This window comes from Oncorhynchus nerka, linkage group LG13, assembly GCF_034236695.1.
Source record: "Oncorhynchus nerka isolate Pitt River linkage group LG13, Oner_Uvic_2.0, whole genome shotgun sequence".
Classification (NCBI taxonomy): domain Eukaryota; kingdom Metazoa; phylum Chordata; class Actinopteri; order Salmoniformes; family Salmonidae; genus Oncorhynchus; species Oncorhynchus nerka.
Window position 1 is genome coordinate 37,287,041 of NC_088408.1, and position 23,835 is coordinate 37,310,875.

Consider the following 23,835-nt stretch of genomic DNA (forward strand, 5'->3'; position numbering starts at 1 on the left):
AAAGAAATAAAAGCTCAAATAAATCATTATCTCTTCTATTATTTTGACATTTCATTTTCTTAAAATAAAGTGGTGATCCTAACTGACCTATAACAGGGACTTTTTACTAGGATTAAATGTCAGGAATTGTGAAAAACTGAGTTTAAATATTTGGCTGAGGTGTATGTAAACTTCCAACTTCAACTGTATGTGAGAGTGGATTCTCGGCCCTCACTAGCATGAAAACTAAATACAGGCACAGACTGTGTGTGGAAAAGGATTTAAGACTGAGACTGTCTCCAATACAACCCAACATAGTTATGTGCATCCTTTCAAGCACACCCTTCTCATTAACCTGTGGTGAGTTATTCACCATTTCTGATGAACAAATAAGGTTTTATATGTAAGATGGCTAAAAAAAGAGCAAAATTATTGATTATTATATTATTATTTGTGCCCTGGTCCTATAAGAGCTTTGTCATTTCCCACGAGCCAGGTTGTGACAAAATCTCACACTCACTCTTATGTTTAATAAATGTATCATATTGTGTGTGTGTGTGGCAGACTTACATTGATGGCAAAAACAAACAAATTTGAGACCCTGGGGCCTGTTGCACAAAAGTAGAATTAAGACATCCGGGATAAATGACTCAGCTGAGCTCAATGAAGCCAAAACATGTGCGTCCAGGCTTAATTGGTTGCACAAAGACCAAGCCAGGATGAGCAGACACGGATTCATTAAGCCAGGTGAAACCAATCCTGGATAGGTGCGCGCTCACGGCTCACTCAAATAGACCCCGCCACAGATCACAGATTAACTGATTTACCATGGCAACTAGAGCCGCGTACTTTTCCCCGTCGGAAGCACAAATCCTCATGGAGGCATACGAGGAGGTAAAATATATAATTAAGAAGAAAGGCAACACCGCCACAGTGATAAAGCAAAGAGAAAAAGCGTGGCAAAGTATTGCAGACCGCCTGAATGCGTAAGTAGTGCACAATTACACACTCACCGCTCCGCTGAAACATCACAATTACAATTCAAATATTTAATTCACATCTCCAAAAATGCAGTTGTACTGTAATTATGAAACAGTTAAATTTTTAATTGAAATGCACTGCAGATATGAGTGAAATTGTGTAAAGTAACTCCATCACACTGTATAAAGCTATGATAAATTTTTTGATATTTTTACTGAAAACAAGACAAAAATACCAAGTAATTTTTGCAGTGTGACTCCATTAAATGTGTGTGTGTGTGTGTAGATTAAACATGAACGGGCCAAAACGGACATGGCAGCAGGTCAAAATCAAATACAAGAACATTCTGCAGAATGGTATGGTCCCTGACTAATATTTAACAAAGCACAAGCATATATTGTACCCAGAAGGTGCCTGCTCACACATTGTCTGTACTGTTTTAGCAGTGAAAAAGAATACCCACAGACAAGGCACGGGTGGTGGGTCACCAAAGGCTGACCTTACCCCAGCAGAGGACATGGCCTTGGAGCTAAATAAAGGCAGGCCCGTCTTAGAGGGGATCCCTGGGGGGAAAGAGACGAGCATAGGTTCCTCCCAAGATGCCACCCGCTTCATTCAAGGTATGTCCTTCCATCTCTACATGGGATACAACCACATTCATATTGAATCAATTTGGACTGTCTGACTTTGGTTTACCTATTGCCTTGCAGTGCCTGGCAGCACTGTGTTCCTGTTAGAGCCACCAGCACAAGCACCAGACGATGCTGATCCAGTGAGTACTCCATCAAAGGCATACTGTAGGCCTGGCATGTCTTGTCTACTAGCTTCAATATGAATCCGATTAAATGTGATAGGGTGAAGGCCCCAGTGCAGCAGCAACAGCACATGATGGAGACGATGATGAGGAGGAGACCATCTCTCTGGATTCCAGAAGGCATGAGGTATCATGTTAAGACTGTGAAAGTACTATTTACTCTACAATGGTGAGGAGTCCTCATCAAAATCAAAAAATCTAATTTCTTTTACAGGACCCAGATGCTATACAGTGGGAAAACCAGCCTGGCAACAGTGCGTATTAATAAAAGGACACCACATCCTGCCAAATTCCAGCTGCGCTAATTGTATTGTGTTCACAGAGCTCACAAGCTATCAGAAAGTTGTATGGCAACCATCTCCGGCGCCAAATAGAACTGGCAGACATAGAAATTCAGTACAAGAAGAAAAAGATGGAAAATCTTGCACTGGAGTCCGAAATAAAAAAGAGGACAATTAGGAAACTGGACCTTGAAATAAAAAAACTTGAGAGGGAGGTGAGATATGCCTTCAATGTACACTGTATGCTAACTGTAACACAAATGTATTAATCATTATTTTTCTTTCCTCCCCCAGCTCCAAGAAGATGACACAGCTCAAAATAAAAATTAGGTATATTCTCGTAAAGTCAAGTGAGCCATGACATATGAGCTCTTATTGTGAGCACACAGGACGGTGGCATCTTTCTAAGGTTTTTTTTATTTTCCCAGCAATCAGTACAACCAAGTCATCGTTATAAGGCATCGCCCTCTTTTGCCCACCCCCCCAGCACCAGGTGTGGCCACTAGCCTATATGAAGGCCCAAAATTGTGTGTTCCTTTCTGCTCTGACAATGGCATGCCCATTCGTGCGAGATGTGGTGGATGAAGAAGCACTTGTGCTGAGGAGAGCCTTCAGGCGAGAAAGGGTCTTCAGGGACCGGTTGGACCCACTGGCCTTCCCTGATGACCATCTATATGAAAGATACAGGTTTTCTGCAGATGGCATCAGGTATCTATGCAGACTACTGGGTCCCAGGATTAAGCACCGCACTGCACGGAGCCATGCACTGAGTGTGGAGCAAATGGTTTGTGTGGCCTTGCGCTTTTTTGCTAGTGGAGCCTTCCTGTACTCAGTGGGGGATGCAGAACAGCTGAACAAGGCCACAATTTGCCGCACAATAAGGAGTGTGTGTCTGGCTATCAAAGCATTAGCAGATGTCTTCATCTCCTTCCCTGGCCACAGAAGACTCTGTGACATCAAAGAGGAGTTCTATAGGATTGCAGGTAAGAGGATCTACAAATTACAGGACAACTGTTAACACATAGTAGGATACTCATTACTTTGTGTGACAGGTTTCCCCAATGTCATTGGTGCAGTGGACTGCACACACATAAGGATAAAAGCCCCCTCAGGTGCCCATGAGGCCGATTTTGTGAATAGGAAATCCTTTCACAGCATTAATGTTCAGGTGAACATAACTTTTTGATATTGTCCATTGACGAACACTCTGCATTGCCAGTGATGTGCATTGATTGGTGTAATATTCCTCATCTTATGATTTCAGATGGTCTGCAATGCTGACTGTGTGATCAGCAATGTTGTGGCAAAATGGCCTGGCTCAGTCCATGACTCCAGAATCTTTCGGGCCTCTGAAATCTATCACAAGGTAAGCCACACAACCCCTATTTATAACCATCATGGCTGTGTCAAGAATATCACTGTGTTTATGAGGTAGTAATGATGAGATTTTGTGTTGACAGGTGAATTCTCTGGTGTGTTGCTGGGAGACAGGGGGTATGGCTGCCAGCCTTTTCTCCTGACACCTTTCACAGACCCCCAGGAAGCACAGCAGGCCTACAACCATGCCCATGCCAGGACCAGGGCCAGAGTTGAAATGACCTTTGGCCTCCTGAAGGCACGCTTTCACTGCCTTCACAAATTAAGGGTCAGCCCTGTTAGGGCATGTGATATTACTGTGGCTTGTGCTGTCCTCCACAATGTGGCCTGCCTGAGGAAGGAGAGGGCCCCCAGAGTGCCACCAGCCATGGACTGGGACAATCCGGCAATCTTCCCTGATGACGACAGTGGTCGGCTGCTGAGGGACCAATATGTGTTGAATTATTTTAGTTAGTATGTGTGCTTTCAATTTTGGTTAAATATGTCCTGCGGTGGCAGAGGAATTTGGGTTTTTTTGGGTTCGTTTTTGACGAATTTGGCCTCTTATGATGTTTGTGCGGTATACTGTGTGTAATACAAGGCTGCAGGAGGGAGGCTACTGCATCCATTCATTTGTCTGTTCAGTTGATGTGTATGGATTTGTCCTGCATTTATTTTAGTGTGCAGACATGCAGGGTGTGTTATATACAGACCTTTGAATGTGTATGTATCATTTTGTATAATATGCTTGGATTCTGTGCTTTCCATCTTGTAGAGTCACTGTGACTTCAGTTTCGAAAGGAGCTGATGGTTTACCTGCTTTGTTTTGTCCTTATTCAATAAAGGAACATAATGTTACACATTGTGTTTTTATATTCATATGGAATGTGTATTTGTTTATATGACAGAGTACTAGGGCCACACTGAAGAAAAGGATAAAGTCATACATTTATGAGGCTGGTTCTTTCTGCAGAAAAGCTACATATTGTTTTTACAGTTTTGATACTTATGACAATGTGATACTTAATATTCTGGCACATCAGCATGTCTTTGTTTATGAAACCATACTGAAGTACAATTTCACGAAATGCCCCACATCTGTCATTTTAACAACTGTCCTCCTTTAAAACAACTGGTTACAATATTATGACTTGTGTTTTTTCCCTCTGTGGCCCTAATATTCTATCATTTTATATATAGCCTTATAGTCTATGGGAAACTGTAAATTATCTAATGATAGCAACATCATCTAAAAATCATTTTTTATCCAAAATCATTGAAATTAATGATCACAAACGTTTAAATAACAGTGGGTCTAGTTATGTGATAACAATGTATAGTGAGCAGTGAAATAACTATTGGTTTCCATTTGTGGTGACTGCTGACTGACATTAGGGATGAGATTAAATAGATCCTGGAATTTAGCCTGGTCTGGAGCAGGCTAGCTCCACAGAATAAATCTCCATGGTAATTTATACCATAACATATCCTCCTGCCCCCTATCCATCTTTAATGCAACCGGATTACGGATCAATTGAGCCAGGATCACCAAGATATCCTGGCTTAATCCCTTATCCTAGTTTTGTGCAACAGGCCCCTGGTGTACGCAGCTGGAGGTTGAATGTTTGAAGGTACGGGACTATAAAAAGTTTGGGAACCACTGCACTAGGCAAGCCCACTCACTGACTGGAAAATGTGAGCACCAGTGAGATGCGGGAATAGCTAAGCCTTGATTGGTTGAGAAAGTGGGTGATTCTAACTAAAGAGAAAAACTAGGGGTGCATAGAGAAATTCTATATCTGAATGCCTGGCCTTTTTAACATCCATTGGTGTTGCTGCAGGTAAAAAAAAAACTTTAACTGACACAAGCTGTCTCCAATCAATCAAGTCTGGTTGCGATTGTTTTCGGTGGGGGGGTAACATAGAGATAGAGGACCCTAGAGCCTGTTTTAGCATGGGCAATGCCATTGAGGACTTTCACCATTTTGAAGTAGATTTCCTACGGGTTAAGGAAGGATCACAATTGTTCCTTAGCTTAACAACTCTTAAGAATTTTTGGTAACCAATTGCAGCTCTCCAATGGATAGCAGCAGTCATCTAGTCTGACACCTCGTACAAGTTCACATTTAAATCACATGAGGACAGTGGGAAAAACTTAATTTTCTTAATAAACTCTCAAAAAATATGTTTAAATGTCTAAATAATTGAACGGTGCACCAGGGGTACTTTCTACTGTGATTCCTGAAATGCAGAGCCTGTTGATGGATAATTTCTCAAATCCAAAATTAAACTTTTGTCATTTTGTTGACCACCAAATGTTGCTAACGTTAGCTAGCTAGTCACTTAATGTAACTTTCTTCTTGAAATGTATGTTAGCTATCTAAGTTAGCCATGCTATTAATTAGGGTGTCACTTTCGTTGCACGGAGGAGACCAAGGCGCAGCGTAATGTGAATACATGATACTTTTAATAAAGATAGACACTAAACAAACTATTCAAAATAACAAAACGACCGTGACGCTATGATACAAAAGTGCAAACACAGGCAACTTGACATAGACAATAACCCACGAAATACCCAAAGAAGATGGCCGCCTAAACATGGTTCCCAATCAGAGACAACGATAAACAGCTGCCTCTAATTGAGAACCAATCTAGGCAACCATAGACTTACATAAACGCCTAGATAGTAAACACCCCCATAAACCTACAAACCCACTAGACAGTACAAAAACACATACATCACCCATGTCACACCCTGACCTAACCAAAACAATAAAGAAAACAAAGAATACTAAGGTCAGGGCGTGACATAGGGTTGACTCCAATTAGTCAACTGGTCAATTGTTTGGTCGTTAGGCTGTTGGTCGACCGAGATTAAAACAATCAAGCAGTAACAAATAAATATATATACAGTATCAGTCAAAGGTTTGGACACAAATGCAAGGGTTATTCTTTATTTTTACTATTTTCTACATTGTAGAATAATAGTGAAGACAGCAAAACTATGAAATAACACATGGAATCAAGTATTAACCAAAGTAGCCACCTTTTGCCTTGATGACAGCTTTGGACACTCTAGGGATTCGCCTCTCCCGAGTCCATTGGGGCGTTGCAGAGATGGGACAATACTGTAACTACCAATTGGGGAGAATAAATGGGGGTACAAAGTACAACAACTACATTTTTTTAAATCCACCAATCAATTGGTCGAAAGAACAGACGACTTTTGGTTGCCTAATATTTTTTAGTTGTCGTGGACAGCCCTGCTATTAATACAACTCCCATCTGACGATTTGAGAGCACAACTCCAAAAATGGCTAGTAGCTTTGACTGTATGCTGACAGTGAATTCAGACATAATTGTACCAGATTCCCATGAAGAAATACCCTATGAAGTCCCATTTTCATGAATTTATAAGCTGATATAAGCTTTACGCACAATCACAAACAGTATGGGACATGCACCAGGAAGTAGGCAGGAATGTCATAGGGTATTGTAACGGTGGAATTGCATTAGTGGAAACCAAGAAGGTTTTCATTAAAAACACAGTTTGAGATCATTGTGAGGGGATTTCACCAGTGGTTAGAAGGGGGAATTCAGCTTCCTGTGAAAATGTTGTCTGAGGTTTCAATAGTAACCAAGGGGGGCAGGGCTTAGCGAAGGGTCAATTCCATCCAGGTCATCAGGAGGGATCAGCCTTGAGCAGGGGTTCTTATACGTTTTCAGCCTGTGACCCAAATGAGAAATTCTGTGTTTTCCTGGGGCCCAAGCTTAGGAAAATATGCAACTATAATATACATATTGGTATATTTCATTGCCCTTATGCCTAAAACAAATGCAATATAGACAAAAACAAATAACAATGAAATTAAATATCCATATAAATATCTATTCATGTTTATTTTCCCCCATTAAAACACTTACATATCTGTCTAGGCTGGAACTGTTGCTGTTAAAAATACAATAAATCATTTTCATTCTGAACTGGAATAAGCGTATTGATCACATCACACAGATGAATAACAGAACACACACAGGCTTTTTGATAGTGCAACCCTAAGTAACAGTACAGATGAAAAATTATCAGGCCTACTGTACATCTTACTGTAGAAATGATTGTTGAAAGTCTAGATTGGAACTGTTGCTGTTAAAATGTAACACAAGTTTTTTATTCTGAACTGGAATAAACTGATTGATCACATCACAGATATATACCAGAAAACACATACACAGTCCTTTTCTGGTCTATATCTGTGTGATGTGATCAATCAGTTTATTCCAGTTCAGAATATAAAATATGTATTGTATTTTAACGGCAACATGTCTATTCTGGGCTCTGTTTTTGACAGTGTAACACTGAGATCATGCTCAGCCTTGTTTTTTAAGTATGTCAGAGTTGAGAACCCTGCCTCGCAAAGGTATGTGGTGCCAAACTGGACCAGAACATCTACTGCTTTCTCTTTCTGGCAGGAGACCACATCCTGTTGTAGATGAGCAACTCAGAACTGTGTGGGTGTGTTTGCCTCAAAAAGCACCTTGCTTCAATCAGTTTATTCCAGTTAAGAATGACAATTATTATTGTATTTTAACAGCAACAATTCCAACCTAGACTAGTTTTCAACAATAATTTCTACAGTAAGATGTACACTAGTGTAACGCTCGTCGTTGGGAGATAGAGAGGAGGACCGAGGTGCAGCGTGGTAAGTATTCATATTCTCTTGATGAAAATGAATACTCAACCAAAAACAACAAAACATGAGAACGAAATGAAAACAGTCCTGAACGGTGAAATACAAACACAGAACAGAAAATAAACACCCACGAAACCCAAGTGGTAAAAGGCTACCTAAGTATGATTCTCAATCAGAACCAACTAACGACACCTGCCTCTAATTGAGAACCATACCAGGCCAAACGCAAACACAACATAGAAAACGGAACATAGACCACCCACCCAACTCACGCCCTGACCATACTAAAACAAAGACATAACAACAGAACTAAGGTCAGAACGTGACAACTAGGCCTGATCATTTTTCATCTTCATCTGTACAGCTTGCTTTGGCGAATGTTAGCTATTAGCTGTGTACAAGGCCAGGGGATTGTTTGAAAGAGAAACTCACATCTACTACTATGAGAGTTAGTTAGTACTCCCTTATTTCTGCTTATCATCACCTGCTGTAAAATCACAACAATTCCTTGCTAGCTGACTTACTTTTCCACTGTCGAGGCACTGTTTCCTGAAGCATTCTGGCCTGTTTTTTATTTATTTATTAATTAACCAGGTCGGCCAGTTGAGAACAAGTTCTCATTTCATCTCATACCTGCAAGATCAGGTGTGCTTGTGCTCTCAATTAAATAGAGTAGGCTATTGCCTATGAATGGGTGGAGAAGCATGGGGCAGTTATCTTTCCAAGGAAATGTACTTCCTAAATAGGCCTATGATTAAGCTATAGTTTACTACATTGCCTATAAATAAATATTGATATATTTCCCCATCTGAAAATCTCCAGCTCTAAAAGGTAGGCTGTAAAAATAGCTCAAGAGAAAGTGCAAGTCTCTCCAACTCTGCCCTCTTCAAACTACATCTATCATATTGGCTGATATAGCCAAGTAATACAGATATTACAGATAGCCTAATATGTGAGTCAGGTAGGAGGATTTAGAAATGTTGTAAACTGTGATTGATTCTAATGTTTGTTCAGAGTTTTTATTAGTCTGGGCCAGAGAATCTCTGGTAATTTAACTGTTTGTTTTTTTGCACATTTGATATTGCCTATAGGGAGCAAAATTGCTGTGATAATGGATGGCAAGTGAGGAAAGTCACATACACCTAAAATAACAGTGCAGGACTACAGTTGGGTTTGGGATCAGTTCTTGCCACTGGCAGGGTGCGGTATGAAAAGCTGCAAGTGCAGGTGGGAGCAGTATGAAGAAATTGGTCCCACTCAAGCCTGTAACGTCAGAGCTGTTTATTACTGTGTCAGTGTGAAAAGTAGGGAATTAGCTAGGGGAAAACAGACAAATCAATAACATTACATGCAATACAGACTAATAAAAACTCTGAACAAACATCAGAATCAATCACAGTTTACAACATTTCTAAATCCTCCTACCTGACTCAGTACTTCTGAGAAAATACAAAAGAGCCCTGCTAACTTCATCCAACCTCAATGACCCTACACTTCAAGCTTTCCCTCTATTCAACATACTTACAACAATATAACAACACATGCTCCACGGTTTCATTGACCATACACTCCAGACACAAACCATTAACATGCTCGCCAACCAGATGTAATGACGAGTTCAATGTGCAATGTCCCAAGAGCAAATCGAGCAAACACCAACTCTTGCTTCCTAATCTGACCTTTGAATCTTGGTCCACTGTCCTTTCTTTGAAGGCCATATAAATGCTGGACCTTGGGCTCAGAGTCCCATCTCTTCTGCCACACATCTATCAAAATAGCTCTGATCTTATATTTGGCCTCCAGCCCACTCTGTGGTGTTCACATGGTCCTAAATCCAGCAGATCCCTAAAGCACATCGTTCCCACTTTTTGTATCACATTGAGGGACATGACTCCAGTGAAAGTTGTGCCCCTGCTGTTTTATCATTTGTTCCAGAAAGGTCTTAATCTCATTGTCACATTGAAAATATTTTATTAAAATTCATCCTATATAAATATATGTACTACTACATGATAGGGCATTGTAAAGCTACATCACTATTATGTAAAACTATGTGTGAACAGTATGTACCTAATTTATTGCAAACAATTTTACAATGTTTCATGATGGCCCTTTTTTAAGGGGGGGGGGGGGCAGATGGCTGGCACAGGGAATTTACTTCCCAGAAAATTGCTTGTATTGGATTCATGTCAATAAATGTACTGTATGTGGTTCATTGGTATTATTATTTTTTGTATCTAAGCAATGACATTGTCTACTTTGAATAGTGTGTTCAAGCATTTGAGAAACCTCTTCTGCACACATTCATTCTACTGCTGTCAACATTTGCCTGGCCTTTTCTGTCTAATAGTGTTTGACTTATAAATCGTTTAACTCTTTTATTGTAATTTTTATGTACCGTAGAATAATGTGTAAAAAAAAAAGGTAATAAAATGTACCTTTGGATAAAAAGAAATAATCTATCTTCTTTGGTTTAATAGTTGACGTTGAACCCAAACGTTGCCGGTACCCTGTAAAGCAGAGCAGATCATGTGACTGAAAAGCATGACACATAGATAAGGAAGCAGAGTGCAAACGGAGCAGACTGTCAAGACAGAACTAAGGTAAACGAAACATGGAAAACAAGTATTTAGTGTTGGCAGACATTTGACAAAAGCTATGTTTGGGCATGCAATAATTTGGAAATGTCGACAAGCGACAATTAAGCTAAAACTCATGCGACCTTAAAGGAATGCTAATGTTTATAGTCTGCTTTCACAAACAGTTGCCAGCATTTGTGCAACTGAAGAAACAATGTATCTTTAACGTTACCTCTAACGTTACACTGCAGTATTTCCTGATATAAATTCACAATGGTACTTAACAATTCACGTCTATTGCGTTTGATGAAATGTATATATGATGACATAAGTCGCAAATAGAGACAGGTTATTACAGGTTATTCAGGCTTCTGTATTTCCGCATCTTTCTGGCCTCGTTCTTCAGGTTGAGAGCGTTACATGCCGACGAGACCGTGCACGCATGCGCAATCGCACGCATGTTGATTTTGTCCATCCACACCAGACGCGATCAAGACACGCAGGTTGACATATCAAAACAAACTATATTAATTTGCAGACAGTCGAAACACATGAAACCGTCATGTTAATTTACCTAGCTAGCTTTCTGTTGCTAGCAAATTTGTCCTGGGATATAAACAATGGGTTGTTATTTTTCCTGAAATGCACAAGCCCCTTTTTCCCTCCTGGATCTTTGAAGAATTTTGACCCATTTTGAGTCAGCCCAAAATCGTGTGCTCTCTACTCCAACAATTAATCCACAGATAAAAAGCATAGCCTAGTTAGTTTCTAGTAATCGCTTATTTTTCTGTGGACTTTATATGACGGTTGGCAACCAACTTTAAGGTGCATTACCACCACGAACTGGACTGGACCCAGCTAGCAATGAGTAATCGGCACAGAAGCGGCCCTCTTCCGGGGTGCCGGAACTGATCGGCCTGGTGTCGGACTCGTCTACCCGAATTCAGCCGACTTTGCCTGCATCTTACCAGAATCCCGCCCAGAAGCGGCCTGATGCGAATTTAAATAAACACATACAAAATTACCCAATTTTAGTCATTTTAAATATTACTATTATACATTTTATAAATACAAATTATACCCATCCACAAAAAAAAGCATTTTGTGTCAAAGAAACACCATACACCTGGTGACTGTGTCAGCGTGCGTGCGCCTGGCCCACCAACAGGAGTCGCTATAGCACGATAGGACAAGGACATTCCGACCGGCCAAACCCTCCCTTAACTCGAACGACGCTGGGCCAATTGTGCATCGCCTCACGGGTCTCCCGGGTTGCGGCCAGCACGGGTCTCGAACCAGCATCTGTAGCAATGCAGTTTGCACTGCGATGCAGTGTCGTAGAATGCTGCTCCACTCGGGAAGCTCCATCCACAAAGTTTTTCATGCTTATCAATTGCCTTGCATAAAGTATCAAAATACTGTTTAAATGTTAATTGTATTTTTTGATCACACAAACATTGAGAAAATATGGAAAAATTAATAATGAAATGTAATCATCTGCCAGAGAGTAGCCTCAATTGGCCTTAGCCCCAAGTAATACATTTGGGCCAGATAACTCCCAACGGAATCGGCCCGAGCTCCATCCCCGTATCCTAGCCATAAGTAATTCTGCCGAAGGCGGCCCAGACTCGGGCCACATGATGTCGACCGAGTCTGACTCTCAGCCGAGTGCCCCTACTCTCAGCCGGAATCGGCCCAGATACACCGTGCTAGCTGGGGAGTGTGGACCTCAGTTCATCTTTCAATCACCCATGTGGTTATGTTCCTAAAAAATCGATTGGGAGATGGGAGAGGCGGGACTTGCAGCATATCAGGAGTTAAACATAGAAGCAAGTTACATTTTAGCGCCTGGCTATGCAGATGCTCGTTGACGCGAGCAGTTTGGATGAAATGGTTGATGAAGATGTATGTGTACATTTATTTTTCAACGCAATGCAGGCGGTGTGGTCAGCATATTAGCTTGTCCTGTAGGTGGCCTCCCACTGGGCAAAAACGTGTTGAATCATTGTTTCCACATCATTTATACCCAAACATCTGTGTGATGTTGAATCAACGGGGAAAGCATTGGATTTTTTGAAAAGTCCTCAACGTAAGGACTGTCTTTTCACCCAAACTTTTAATCTAAATCCAGTGACATGGTGACATTTTTTTGTTGCGTTCACTTTGAATTCATGTTAGTTGACAACTCAACCAAATGTAGGCTAAATCCAAATTTGACTTTGAGCTGACATCTATGCCTAGCCTCTTTGAAGGCCTATCTAATCTGAGTAGAAGGCTGATTCATGCAGAATGTACCCTTTGTGCATTCATTTCTTACTCTTACCGACAGCCTATTATTAGTATGTTCAATATTCATGAAAACAATATGTAGGTTTATTCATTTTAAAACCATTTTATACAAGCAAATGGGATTTCTACCACTTTGGTGACACGCTACAGTATGTCTAGGGGAATGAGTATACACAATGCCTAAAGCAGGTGGAATGAACTGAAGCTGTGTGAGTGACTGACCTACAACAATACTTGTAACATTTTATATTTCAAGGTCTTCGGGAGACTCCCAATGCGTCAACCATGGCCTACCAGTACGGAAAAGTGCAGGACCCAAATGTGCTTACTCAGACGATAATCTCCAACATCCAGAAGATAACACAACAAAGTAAGTGAGACATATGGACAAGCTGTGCACACATGTAAATCAGTACACAAGTTTTGTCATATCCTCTGAATTTAGTAGGCCTGTAGGCTACTATACTTCTCATATGAGGCCTGGGGATTGACTCCGAAGTATTAATATACCTTTTACATCATTTTTTTCATTTTGAATTAACTTTCAAATTGAATACTTTACCTATTGAATGAACATGCGTACTGTTATTGTTTTGTCACAATATTTGTGCCCTGTTTCTACCAGCATCTGAAATTCAGAGAATTGTGAATCAGTTGGGAACCCCACAAGACACAACTGAGCTCAGACAGCAGCTGTGAGTTCTGTTCTAATCAGAAGAGGGCTCTTGCAGTGTGTAGCTTTTAAAGTTATTACATGCTGCTATGTGTATTTCTGTGGAATGTTATCTAAATGACGCTTTTGACTTTTCAAATGTAGCCAGCAGAAACAGCAAAATGTCAACCACCTTGCCAAAGAGACAGACCGATGTGTGAAGGAATTTGGCTCTTTGCCTGTCACAACTGAACAGGTAATCAACTTTTTTTTGTACGGTAGCTTCAACTTAATTTACAACAAGCAACAAAATGTATAGGAATAGTGTGCACTGCATGGAACGTGTAGTGTAATGCATGGAACGTGTAGTGTAATGCCCAATAGCAGACAGAATGTTACTCATACATTAATATGTGAACAGCACCTCAGTGCTCATTGGTCACATGTTAGGTGGGCGGGCCTGTGCTGTCCAAGCTGGTCCCTGGATGACCTTTTCCTTGAGTCTCTTAACACAAAAAAATTGCTATAGTGTCCTCTGTTCACATTTTTAAGAATGCATGTCATTAAACAGCACATGTCGCCATCTACAGGCAAGCATGTAAACCCTGCAATATAAAATAAATGTACATGCTGTTGTTTAATATTTTATTTTAGCCACCTGTCCATTCAATTTACCCTGCATACTTAAAGTTTTACTTATATGACACATTGGAGATAATACATTAGATAAGAATTTCTTCTCAAAATGCAATTATTTAAATAATGAACAGTTTTTCATTATATTGTGTAATGAACTATAACAGGAAACTAACTGTAAGGTACCCCTTTTTATTTATAAATTCAGCTGGTGCGCTATTCTTAAGCACATTGGGCCTTTATTTCCTGTTTTTGTAGTTGTGGGGGTTCTTGTTCAAGGAAGGCCCAAGGCACACAGCATGAACATTTTTCCTGACAGCAGATATCCCACAATGTTGAAGAAATGTGTGCTTGTGTGTGGTAAAGAAAGAAATGAGTGCCTTCTTGTGAAGTTCATAAGGAATGGCTGGAACGCATGCACAGGCAGGAATAATTAAATTCTTACAAACATCCACAATTTCTGTTTTTCAATACGGTCTTAGATGGTTTTTTATTTCATCTTTATTTAACTAGGCAAGTCCGTTAAGAACACATTCTTATTTACAATGACGGCCTACACCGGCCAAACCCGGACGACACTGGGCCAATTGTGCGCCGCCCTATGGGACTCCCGGTTGTGATACAGAGCAAACATCACATACTGTACAGTGTACATGATACTGTGTCATAGCAGTCTTCAATTTCAACCGATTGACAACTATTGTTAGGACTTCTGTCTCAGGCCACCACACCGTACTTTACATAAGATGTTAGTATTTCACTTCTGCTTATTAAAACATAAAACACAGCTCGGTGCCTCTAGCACTGAGTTGCAGTGCCTTAGACCGCTGAGCCACTCGGGAGCCCAAATTTAGACAATGGAAAGAAAATTATTGGTTTAATTGCAAATGCATTCTAGTTGTACTTCTTGCTAACAAAATTCATATAAATGTTTTAATAAGAAGTGAAATACTAGCATCTTATGTAAAGTAGGGTGTGGTGGCCTGAGACAGAAATCCTAAGAATAGTTGTCTATCAGTTAAAATTGAAGAGTGCTATGACACAGTATCATGTACAGTATGTGATGTTTGCTCATTTGTTTACCTCTTCTAGCGCCAGAGAAAGATCCAGAAAGATCGCCTTATCAACGACTTCTCCAATGCACTGGCCAATTTCCAAAAGGCACAGAGGCAGGCTGCTCAGAAAGAGAAGGAGTTTGTTGCCAGAGTCCGTGCCGAGTCCAGAGTGTCGGTTAGTAGTCAATGCTTTACACAAACAAATCAAATCGCACCTGAAATGTGAGTGCGTCAGGCTCACTGTTCTGTCCCCCCTCAGGGTGGTTTTCCTGACGACAGCTTTGGAGGAAATGGAAACCCCTTTGAAAGGTCAGAGTTCAACATTTCAGTGGTCTAGTTCTTTTGAGTGCAATAGTGCACAGACATGCTGCACTAAACATACTGTGCAAGCTGTCTAAATACTACAACCCAATGTTTGTCCCCACATAAAACTGCATCCTGACTACAGAGGAAGAAATCGCTGTAGACACACTATTTTGTGGATTTACCCAGAGTTTGTAATCCTGATTCAATTATTGTTGCCTAATTATTGTTGTGAAGGATGTAAACATCTTAATTTCTCAACACCACAACAGTGGAGATAATATTTATTTGGTCTATTAGGATTTAGCTCTATTTTTAATGTCCTGTTTTGTGACTATATAGGGTCAACCTTTTGTTCTACTATGAATTTCTCCTCTGTACCCCCAAAAGTCGATTTGAAGCTCCGCTATGCTAGAGACTTACCATCCCCTCTTTCTGCCATTGACGTTTGCGCCTATACCATGACATGGGGCTTGTGAAAGCTGCCTTTTTCTACACATGAGAGGATCCGTACAAGAAAATCGTCATGAAATTGGCTGTAAAACCCGAACTATGTGAGCTACAAACTAATGCCACTTTCAAAACAACCGGTAACTCAGAAATCTGACTTCAGTGCGTTCAAGACAACTGGGAACTCTGGAAAAACTAGGTCTGACTGGGAATAATCTTTTGTAACGGTCATCGAACCTGGAATTCCAGTTCTCTCGAACGCCCCGCAATGTCACCACTATCGCAAAGGTAGACTCTCACGATCACGGCAGCGTTGGTTGTTTTGCTCTACGACATCCTATATGTTTTACGGCAGTTGTCTGAATGTTCTGTCGCGGACATCCTGACTTCGAAGAGGTCTTCTCACAAAACTGACCATCCAGACTGAACCGTTGGATACAAACTAATATGTCACCAATAAACGAAAGGGGAGACTCTCACGAACACAAAGGTTCTGTTCATCTGGTCTACGGGAGTCGTCTGAAGGTGGCTGTACAAATTGCAAAAAGGGAATAGGGGGTAAAATACATTTTCTTATCTCTCTCTCAGATATAGGACAGACACTTCAAAACCTTGTTCCTTTATGGTTTATTTTATATCTGTCTGTTTTTCCATTTCTGAATGTGTTATTCAATGCGTTGAGGCCAAATTCAATGTTTCATCAAATATGAATGTAAGTATATAAAAAAAATATATATATATATTTTTTTATATATACTTACAGGGGTCTTGAAATTCCAAATCAAATGGTTAAATTTGACTTTTTATGACCATCTTAAAACAATTCCATATGTTAGCTTAGTAGATATTGTGATGTAAGGGCTTAGACCTACAGGGGTTTTAACCATCAAATGAATGTTCACATACAAATCCCACAGTTTACTATTCTCTGACTGCTACTGGTCTGCTTGTTTATCAAACAATCTACTTTAGTGTTATCATGTCAGTCTTTTCAGGCCCATCTCTCTGGCCCAGCCTGACAGAGTGGGAGGTGGGTGGTTGATCGTGTTTCCCATGTCTGACTCTACAGTGGGGGGCAGGCCCAGGTCCAGTCTCAGTCCCAGGAGGTGGCCATCACTGAGGAAGACCTGCAGCTCATCCAGGAGAGAGAGACTTCCATCAGACAGCTAGAGGTGACAGCATATTGTTACTCATAAACCCGAACCATGTGAGCGGTCATCGAACTCGATTATGTGCAAGAATCGGGGTTGAATTAAGATTTTGTATGAGGTCTATTGTTCCTCCAAATGACATTGGTTGCCTTTCAATAAATGTACACAGTAAGCACACCTTATGCTATCCTGCAAATCACACTTACGTAATGGATTTCTGTCCAGTTTATTTCATCTGTTATGTTGTCTGTGTATTCAATGCATGGTTTTACTTTTTTTCAGTCTGATATTACCGATATAAATGAAATATTTAAGGACTTGGGAATGATGGTCCATGAGCAGGGTGATATGATCGGTAAGCATCCATGTAGTCATTTACACCTCCACTTCTGAATACATCAGAAACTCTTCCAATTTCAAAACATTGACAACATACTGCATGTTTAGGAGCCTTTATGGAGAAGAGTCTAACGAGTGTTCTGGGAACAGAGGATGACAATCAGCTATGCCACACACACACACACACGCACTGAAATATGTCACACAACACTCAGAGGATCAATTCAAGGTGTTAAAACTGACATCCTCTGAGAGTTGAATCATCGTCATAGTGTACAAGTCAAAAGTAACAGTGTTCTGAAGTAAACATCCAACTTTTCTGCAAAGTTAACAAAACATTAAACCTAAACTGTGAACTTCTGTGAGAGAATGACCCTTTCACTGTATTTTCTTATACCCCTAGACAGTATAGAGGCCCATGTCGAAACTGCCGACCTTCATGTTCAGAATGCCAGCCAGCAGTTAGCACAGGCTGCAGACTATCAGGTAGGTAACATGGAAATTATTCTTAAATAAATACATCATTATTCAATTAAATTAGTAAATAAATTGTGGCAACATTGCATCGAATCAACTTGCATATCACATTAAGTGTTTCTTCTGACCCTTTCAGCGCAAATCTAGAAAGAAGATCTGCATTCTCATTGTCGTTCTGGTCGTACTTGCTGTTGTCGTTGGTTTAATCATCTGGGCATCAGTTAAAGGATGATGATGCTTTTCACACACACTTTGGTCCTGGCAGTTTCATGATTCTTTAGGACTAAGTTTGAGTTTCAAGGCCCATTGCTTGTAAAATGAAGACAAATGTGACAGCTGTTTTGTACTGTCACTTTACTATACTGAACAAAAATATAAACGCAACATGTAAAGTTTTGGTCCAATGTTCCATGAGCTGAAATAAAAGATTGCAGAATTTTTTTCCCACATGCACAAAAAGATTATTTCTCTCTGTGCACAAATTTGTTTACATCCCTGAACATTTCTTCTTTGCCAAGATAATCCATCGCCTGACAGGTGTGGTATATCAAGAAGCTGATTAAACAGTGTGATCATTACACAGTGGCACAATGCCACAGATGTCCCAAGTTTTGAGGGAGCGCGCAATTGGCACGTTGACTGCAGGAATGTCCACCAGAAAATGTAATGTCCATTTCTCTACCATAAGCTGCCTCTAAATTGTTTTAGAGAATTTGGCAGTACATCCAACCGGGCCTCACAACCGCAGACCACGTGTAACCACACCAGCCCAGGACCTCCACATCCAGTTTCTTCACCTGCGGGATTGTCTGAGACCAGCCACCTGGACTGGTGATGAAACTGAGGAGTATTTATGTCTGTAATAAAGCCCTTTTGTGAGGAAAAACTATTTTTGATTGGCTGGGCCTGACTCCTAACTGGGTTGGTCTATGCCCACCCATGGCTGCACTCCTACCCAGCCATGTGAAATCTGTAGATTAAGGCCAAATGAATTTATTTCAGATGACTGATTTCCTTATATGAATTGTAACTCAGTAAAATTGATGAAATTGTTGCATTTTGCGTTTATATTTTTGTTCAGTGTATTATATTGAAATTTAAATAGATCACTTTTCAAGGGAACTTTGTCAGTGTGCCATTGTTGGCTTCTATTTGTCAAAATAGTCCATCAGTAATGAATTAATAATGTATAAACTTAAATTCTATATGATCTAAAGAGCATGTCCTTTTGGTGTCTACATACTGTATGCTATCTGCAGGCACATACAGTGAGTATACAAAACATTAAAAACCAGGTTTCACCAGGTGAAAGCTGTGATCCCTTATTGATGTCAGTTGTTAATTCCACTTCAATCAGTGTAGTTGAAGGGGGAGGGGAACGGTTAAAGAAGGATTTTTAAACCTTGAGACGATTGAGACATGGATTGTGTGCCATTCAGAGGGTGAATAGGCAAGGCAAAAGATTTAGGTGCTCTTTAAACAACAGGCGGCACCTTAATTGGGGAGGACGTGCTTGTGGTAGTCGCTGGAGCGGAATTAGTGGAATGGTATCAAATACATTAAACACATGGTCTCCATGTGTTGGATGCCATTCCATTAATGCCGTCCCAGCCATTATTATGAGCCATTCTCCCCTGAGCAGCGTCCGCTACTTTGAATGGGTTATGGTAGTAGGTGCCAGGCACACTGGTTTGTGTCAAGAACTGCAACGCTGCTGGGTTTTTCACGCTCAACAGTTTCCCGTGTGTTTGAAGAATGGCCCACCACCCAAAAGGACATCCAGCCAACTTGACACAACTGTGGGAAGCATTGACGTCAACATGGGCCAGCATCCCTGTGGAACGCTTTTGACAGCTTGTAGAGTCCATGCCACAACGAATTGAGGCTATTCTGAGTGCAAAAGGGGGGAGGGGGTGCAACTCAATATTAGGAAGGTGTTCCTAATGGTTGGTACTGTATGCTCAGTGTATATAGTAGTCTCTTGTTCTATGGACCAATGCTTTTGTGTCCAGGCTTTTGCCGTTTTAATCCTGAGATATTGAAATCATATTTTTGTTGATTGTTAATTAATATTATAGTAAGAAGAATACACAGAATATGCCCGGAATAGGCTTGTTTAAGACCTGCTGATTATAATGGACCGTAGCCTTGTCTATGCGCTAGAGGTCAAGGATTGTGCAATACTAAACAAGATCTTGCATCACTTTTGCTGTAAGGTTCCTCCAAGGAATGCTGCCTCAATTCTTCACTTTATGAATTTGTATTTAATCTCATAACTACTCTCACTGTATGATTAAATATGTATGGATTGTACACGATTTTGGACCAGTGAATGTTTTTGCTGCCTCACAAAAATGTTTTTTTTTTATACAGCTCTTTCTGTTTTCATTTTCTTCAATAAAAAGCAGTGCAACACTAGCTAGATGCAATGAACTCTTAAAGCTAGAATCCGTAGTTGCTATATCAATTTTTGGACTTACAAATTGATGACACGTACCCATTAGTTCTTGAAGAATATAACTTAGAAACGCCTAATGAGCTAAGGTCAACTCTCATACCTAGGGCTGTGGCGGTCATTAATTTTGTCAGCCGGTGATTGTCAAGCAAATAGCTGTCTGTCTCACGGTAATTTACCATTAATTAACATAAACAATTTTAGCATCTCCTGACTTCCACACATAGCCTACAAGCCATTTTAAAAAGTCTAATAAATCCAGGTAATATAGCCTACACCTTCACAATGAATCCATTATTTATTTCAGACTGGTCTAAAGGAGCATGATATGAAGAAAATGTAGTCGCTTTCAGAAGAAAAGAATAGTATGGTCTTTATTTGCGGCCATCACTTGTTTTCTCCCGCAATTGCATAGCCTTTAGAAATGTTGCGCAACATGAGCTCATGGGCTCTCAAGAAGTGTTTGATTAGATTTTCGAATACATTTGCATTGATGTCAGAGTGATTATAGGGACAATAGAGTGCTGAGTACCAGGCAATTAGCATGTTTGGTAGGCTACTAATGAACAGCAGCAGCATCAGAGCTTGGAAGGAGCCTAATTACCATGACCGAATGGTTATATGGAATTTGACTGCCTACGTGACTCGTGACTGCCGGTGTGGCGATAATACGGTCGCCACAACAGCCCTAGTCATACTTTATCAGAACCCAAAATATATGCTTATTTAAAAAAAATCCCAAATAATGTAAATGTAGACATGGTTAAAACTATTTCATGAATGGTCAGTCCTTGCATCCATACCTCTGTCTATTAAGTTGAGACTGGGTACATTTCTCCTGGCCCAGCCCCCAACTTTTTACCAAAGCTGAGGCAGGGTGTCCACTTTGTTATTGTTTCAATTAAGGATTATACCTGCCCTAAGCTCTCTCCTGGCCCCTTACACTAAGCCTGAATTTGTCTTGCTAGGTGACCTAAACTGGGACATGCTTAAACCACCTGTAATGACCTTAGTGATCACAGTTTTACAGCCTGTGTTCCTAATGGCTGCTCAGTGAAATGACCTGCCCTGATTTGTCATAGACGCTTGCTAAAAAACTTTAATGAGCAAGCCTTCCTTCATGAACTGGCCTCTGTAAAATGGTATAGAATCAGCTTGATCCCCTCTGTCGAAGAAGCTTGAACCTTCTTTTATGATATTTTCAGTGTTATTGTTAACAAACACGCCTCCATAAAGAAAATGATAATTAAAAACAGATTTGGCCCCTGGTTCGACCATGATCTTGCAGAGTTACTCCACCTCAAGAATTGCATTTTGCAAAAACCTCGGCACAAAAAGCTCGGCACACTCAGGCTGACTGTCTCTCATTCAGGCAAATAAGAAATAAGTTCACTCAGGCTATCCGGAAGGCCAAAGTTAATTACTTTAAGGAGCAGTTCTCTCTCTGTGGGTCTAACAGCAAGAAGTTCTGTAAAATGGTTAAAGACCTGGAGAATAAACCTTCCTTCTCACAGCTGCCCATGTCCCTTAATGTTGATGATGTGGTTGTTACTGACAAGAAGCACATGGCTGAGCTCTTTAATCACCACTTCATTAAGTCAGAATTCCTATTTGACTCAGCCATGTCTCCTTGCCCCTCCAACATTTCCTCATCTCCCACCCCTTCAACTGTGACTATCCCTGATGCTTCTCCCTTTTTTACCCCTTCACCTCTACAAAGTTTCTCCTTGCAGGTAGTCACTGAGTTCTAGGTGCTAAAGGAGCTCCTGAAACTTGACCCCCAAAAAACATCTGGGTCAGATGGTTTAGACCCTTTCTTCTTTAAGGTTGCTGCCCCTATCATCGCTAAGACTATCGCTGATCTTTTTAACCTGTCTCGCCTTTCTGGGGAGGTTCCCATTGCTTGGAAGGCAGCCACGGTTCGTCCTTTATTTAAAGGGGGAGATCAAGCTGATCCTAACTGTTATAGGCCTATTTCTATTTTTCCCTGTTTATCGAAAGTGTTGGAAAAACTTGTCAATAATCAACTGACTGGCTTTCTTGATGTCTATAGTATTCTCTCTGGTATGCAATCTGGTTTCCGCTCAGGTTATGGATGTGCCATTGCCATCTTAAAGGTCCTCAATGATGTCACCATTGGCCTTGATTCTAAGCAATATTGCGCTGCTATTTTTATTGACTTGGCCAAAGCTTTTGACACGGTAGACCATTCCATTCTTGTGGGCCGGCTAAGGAGTATTGGTGTCTCTGAGGGATCTTTGGCCTGGTTTGCTAACTGCCTCTCTCAAAGAGTGCAGTGTATAAAGTCAGAAAATCTGCTGTCTCAGCCACTGCCTGTCACCAAGGGAATACCCCAAGGCTCAATCCTAGGCCCCACGCTCTTCTCAATTTACATCAACAACATAGCTTAGGCAGTAGGAATCTCTCTCATCCATTTATATGCAGATGCTAGTTTTATACTCAGATGGTCCCTCCCCAGATTTTGTATTAAATGCTCTACAACAAAGCTTTATTGGTGTCCAACAAGCTTTCTCTACATTTAACCTTGTTCTGAACACCTTCAAAACAAAAGATGTGGTTTGGTAAGAAAAATGCCCCTCTCCACACAGGTGTGATTACTACATCTGAGGGTTTAGAGCTTGAGGTAGTCACCTCATACAAGTACTTGGGAGTGTGGCTAGACGGTACACTGTTCTTCTCTCAGCACATATCAAAGCTGCAGGCTAAAGTTAAATCTAGACTTGGTTTCCTCTATCGTAATCGCTCCTCTTTCACCCCAGCTACCAAACTAACCCTGATTCAGAATACCATCCTATCCATGCAAGATTACGGAGACATTATTTATAGATCAGCAGGTAAGGGTGGTCTCGAGCGGCTAGATGTTCTTTACCATTCGGGCATCAGATTTGCCACCAATGCTCATTATAAGACACATCACTGCACTCTATCTCCTCTGTAAACTGATCATCTCTGTTTACCCGTCGCAAGACCCACAGGTGGATGCTTATTTCTAAAACCCTCTTAGGCCTCCCTCCCCCCTATCTAAGATATCTACTGCAGCCCTCATCCTTACCATACAACACCCGTTCTGCCAGTCACATTCTGTTAAAGGTCCCCAAAGCACACACATCCCTGGGTCGCTCGTCTATTCAGTTTGCTGCAGCTAGCGATTGGAACGAGCTGCAACAAACACTCAAACTGGACAGTTTTATCTAAATCTCTTCATTCAAAGACTCAATCATGGACACTTACTGACAGTTGTGGCTACTTTGTGTGATGTATTGTTGTCTCAATCTTCTTGCCCTTTGTGCTGTTGTCTGTGCCCAATGTTTTGTACCATGTTT

The 23,835-nt window shown here is 40.8% G+C and overlaps 2 protein-coding genes across 4 annotated transcripts; both read left to right on the forward strand.

The window, feature by feature from the left end:
* Positions 1 to 586: 586 nt before the first annotated feature.
* LOC135574686 (putative nuclease HARBI1) lies at positions 587 to 4,328 on the forward strand. 3 transcript variants are annotated; one of them, XM_065026413.1, is made up of 11 exons: positions 596 to 965; positions 1,246 to 1,316; positions 1,404 to 1,580; positions 1,671 to 1,732; positions 1,815 to 1,901; positions 1,989 to 2,270; positions 2,350 to 2,385; positions 2,484 to 3,038; positions 3,108 to 3,223; positions 3,320 to 3,421; positions 3,516 to 3,989. In XM_065026413.1, the coding sequence occupies exons 8-11, from the start codon at positions 2,567 to 2,569 to the stop codon at positions 3,573 to 3,575; spliced, it is 750 nt and encodes a 249-aa protein (XP_064882485.1). In that variant the 5' UTR covers positions 596 to 965; positions 1,246 to 1,316; positions 1,404 to 1,580; positions 1,671 to 1,732; positions 1,815 to 1,901; positions 1,989 to 2,270; positions 2,350 to 2,385; positions 2,484 to 2,566; the 3' UTR covers positions 3,576 to 3,989. The 3 variants fall into 3 exon arrangements, with proteins under 3 accessions (XP_064882486.1, XP_064882487.1, XP_064882485.1); XM_065026414.1 differs by lacking the exon at positions 3,108 to 3,223 and having other exon boundaries at positions 587 to 965; positions 1,822 to 1,901; positions 2,350 to 3,038; positions 3,516 to 4,328; XM_065026415.1 differs by lacking the exon at positions 3,108 to 3,223 and having other exon boundaries at positions 587 to 965; positions 2,350 to 3,038; positions 3,516 to 4,327.
* Positions 4,329 to 10,604: 6,276 nt separating this feature from the next.
* Positions 10,605 to 20,354, forward strand: LOC115139477 (syntaxin-7-like). Its single transcript, XM_029676938.2, has 10 exons — positions 10,605 to 10,708; positions 13,230 to 13,343; positions 13,599 to 13,668; positions 13,791 to 13,881; positions 15,354 to 15,491; positions 15,576 to 15,625; positions 17,139 to 17,241; positions 17,503 to 17,575; positions 17,963 to 18,045; positions 18,173 to 20,354. Exons 2-10 carry the CDS (start codon positions 13,259 to 13,261, stop codon positions 18,266 to 18,268), a joined length of 789 nt encoding a protein of 262 aa, XP_029532798.1. The 5' UTR covers positions 10,605 to 10,708; positions 13,230 to 13,258; the 3' UTR covers positions 18,269 to 20,354.
* The last annotated feature ends 3,481 nt before the right edge of the window (positions 20,355 to 23,835 follow it).

What these genes read in the sequence shown, in the direction of transcription:
- LOC115139477 (XM_029676938.2), top strand. Translation starts at nt 13,259, where the DNA reads ATGGCCTACCAGTACGGAAAAGTGCAGGACCCAAATGTGCTTACTCAG. An exon ending in GTGCCGAGTCCAGAGTGTCG is followed by an intron (nt 15,492 to 15,575) that starts GTTAGTAGTCAA and finishes GTCCCCCCTCAG; the next exon opens with GGTGGTTTTCCTGACGACAG. An exon ending in CACAGGCTGCAGACTATCAG is followed by an intron (nt 18,046 to 18,172) that starts GTAGGTAACATG and finishes TGACCCTTTCAG; the next exon opens with CGCAAATCTAGAAAGAAGAT.
- LOC135574686 (XM_065026413.1), top strand. Translation starts at nt 2,567, where the DNA reads ATGAAGGCCCAAAATTGTGTGTTCCTTTCTGCTCTGACAATGGCATGC. An exon ending in GGAGTTCTATAGGATTGCAG is followed by an intron (nt 3,039 to 3,107) that starts GTAAGAGGATCT and finishes TTTGTGTGACAG; the next exon opens with GTTTCCCCAATGTCATTGGT. An exon ending in CCTCTGAAATCTATCACAAG is followed by an intron (nt 3,422 to 3,515) that starts GTAAGCCACACA and finishes TTGTGTTGACAG; the next exon opens with GTGAATTCTCTGGTGTGTTG.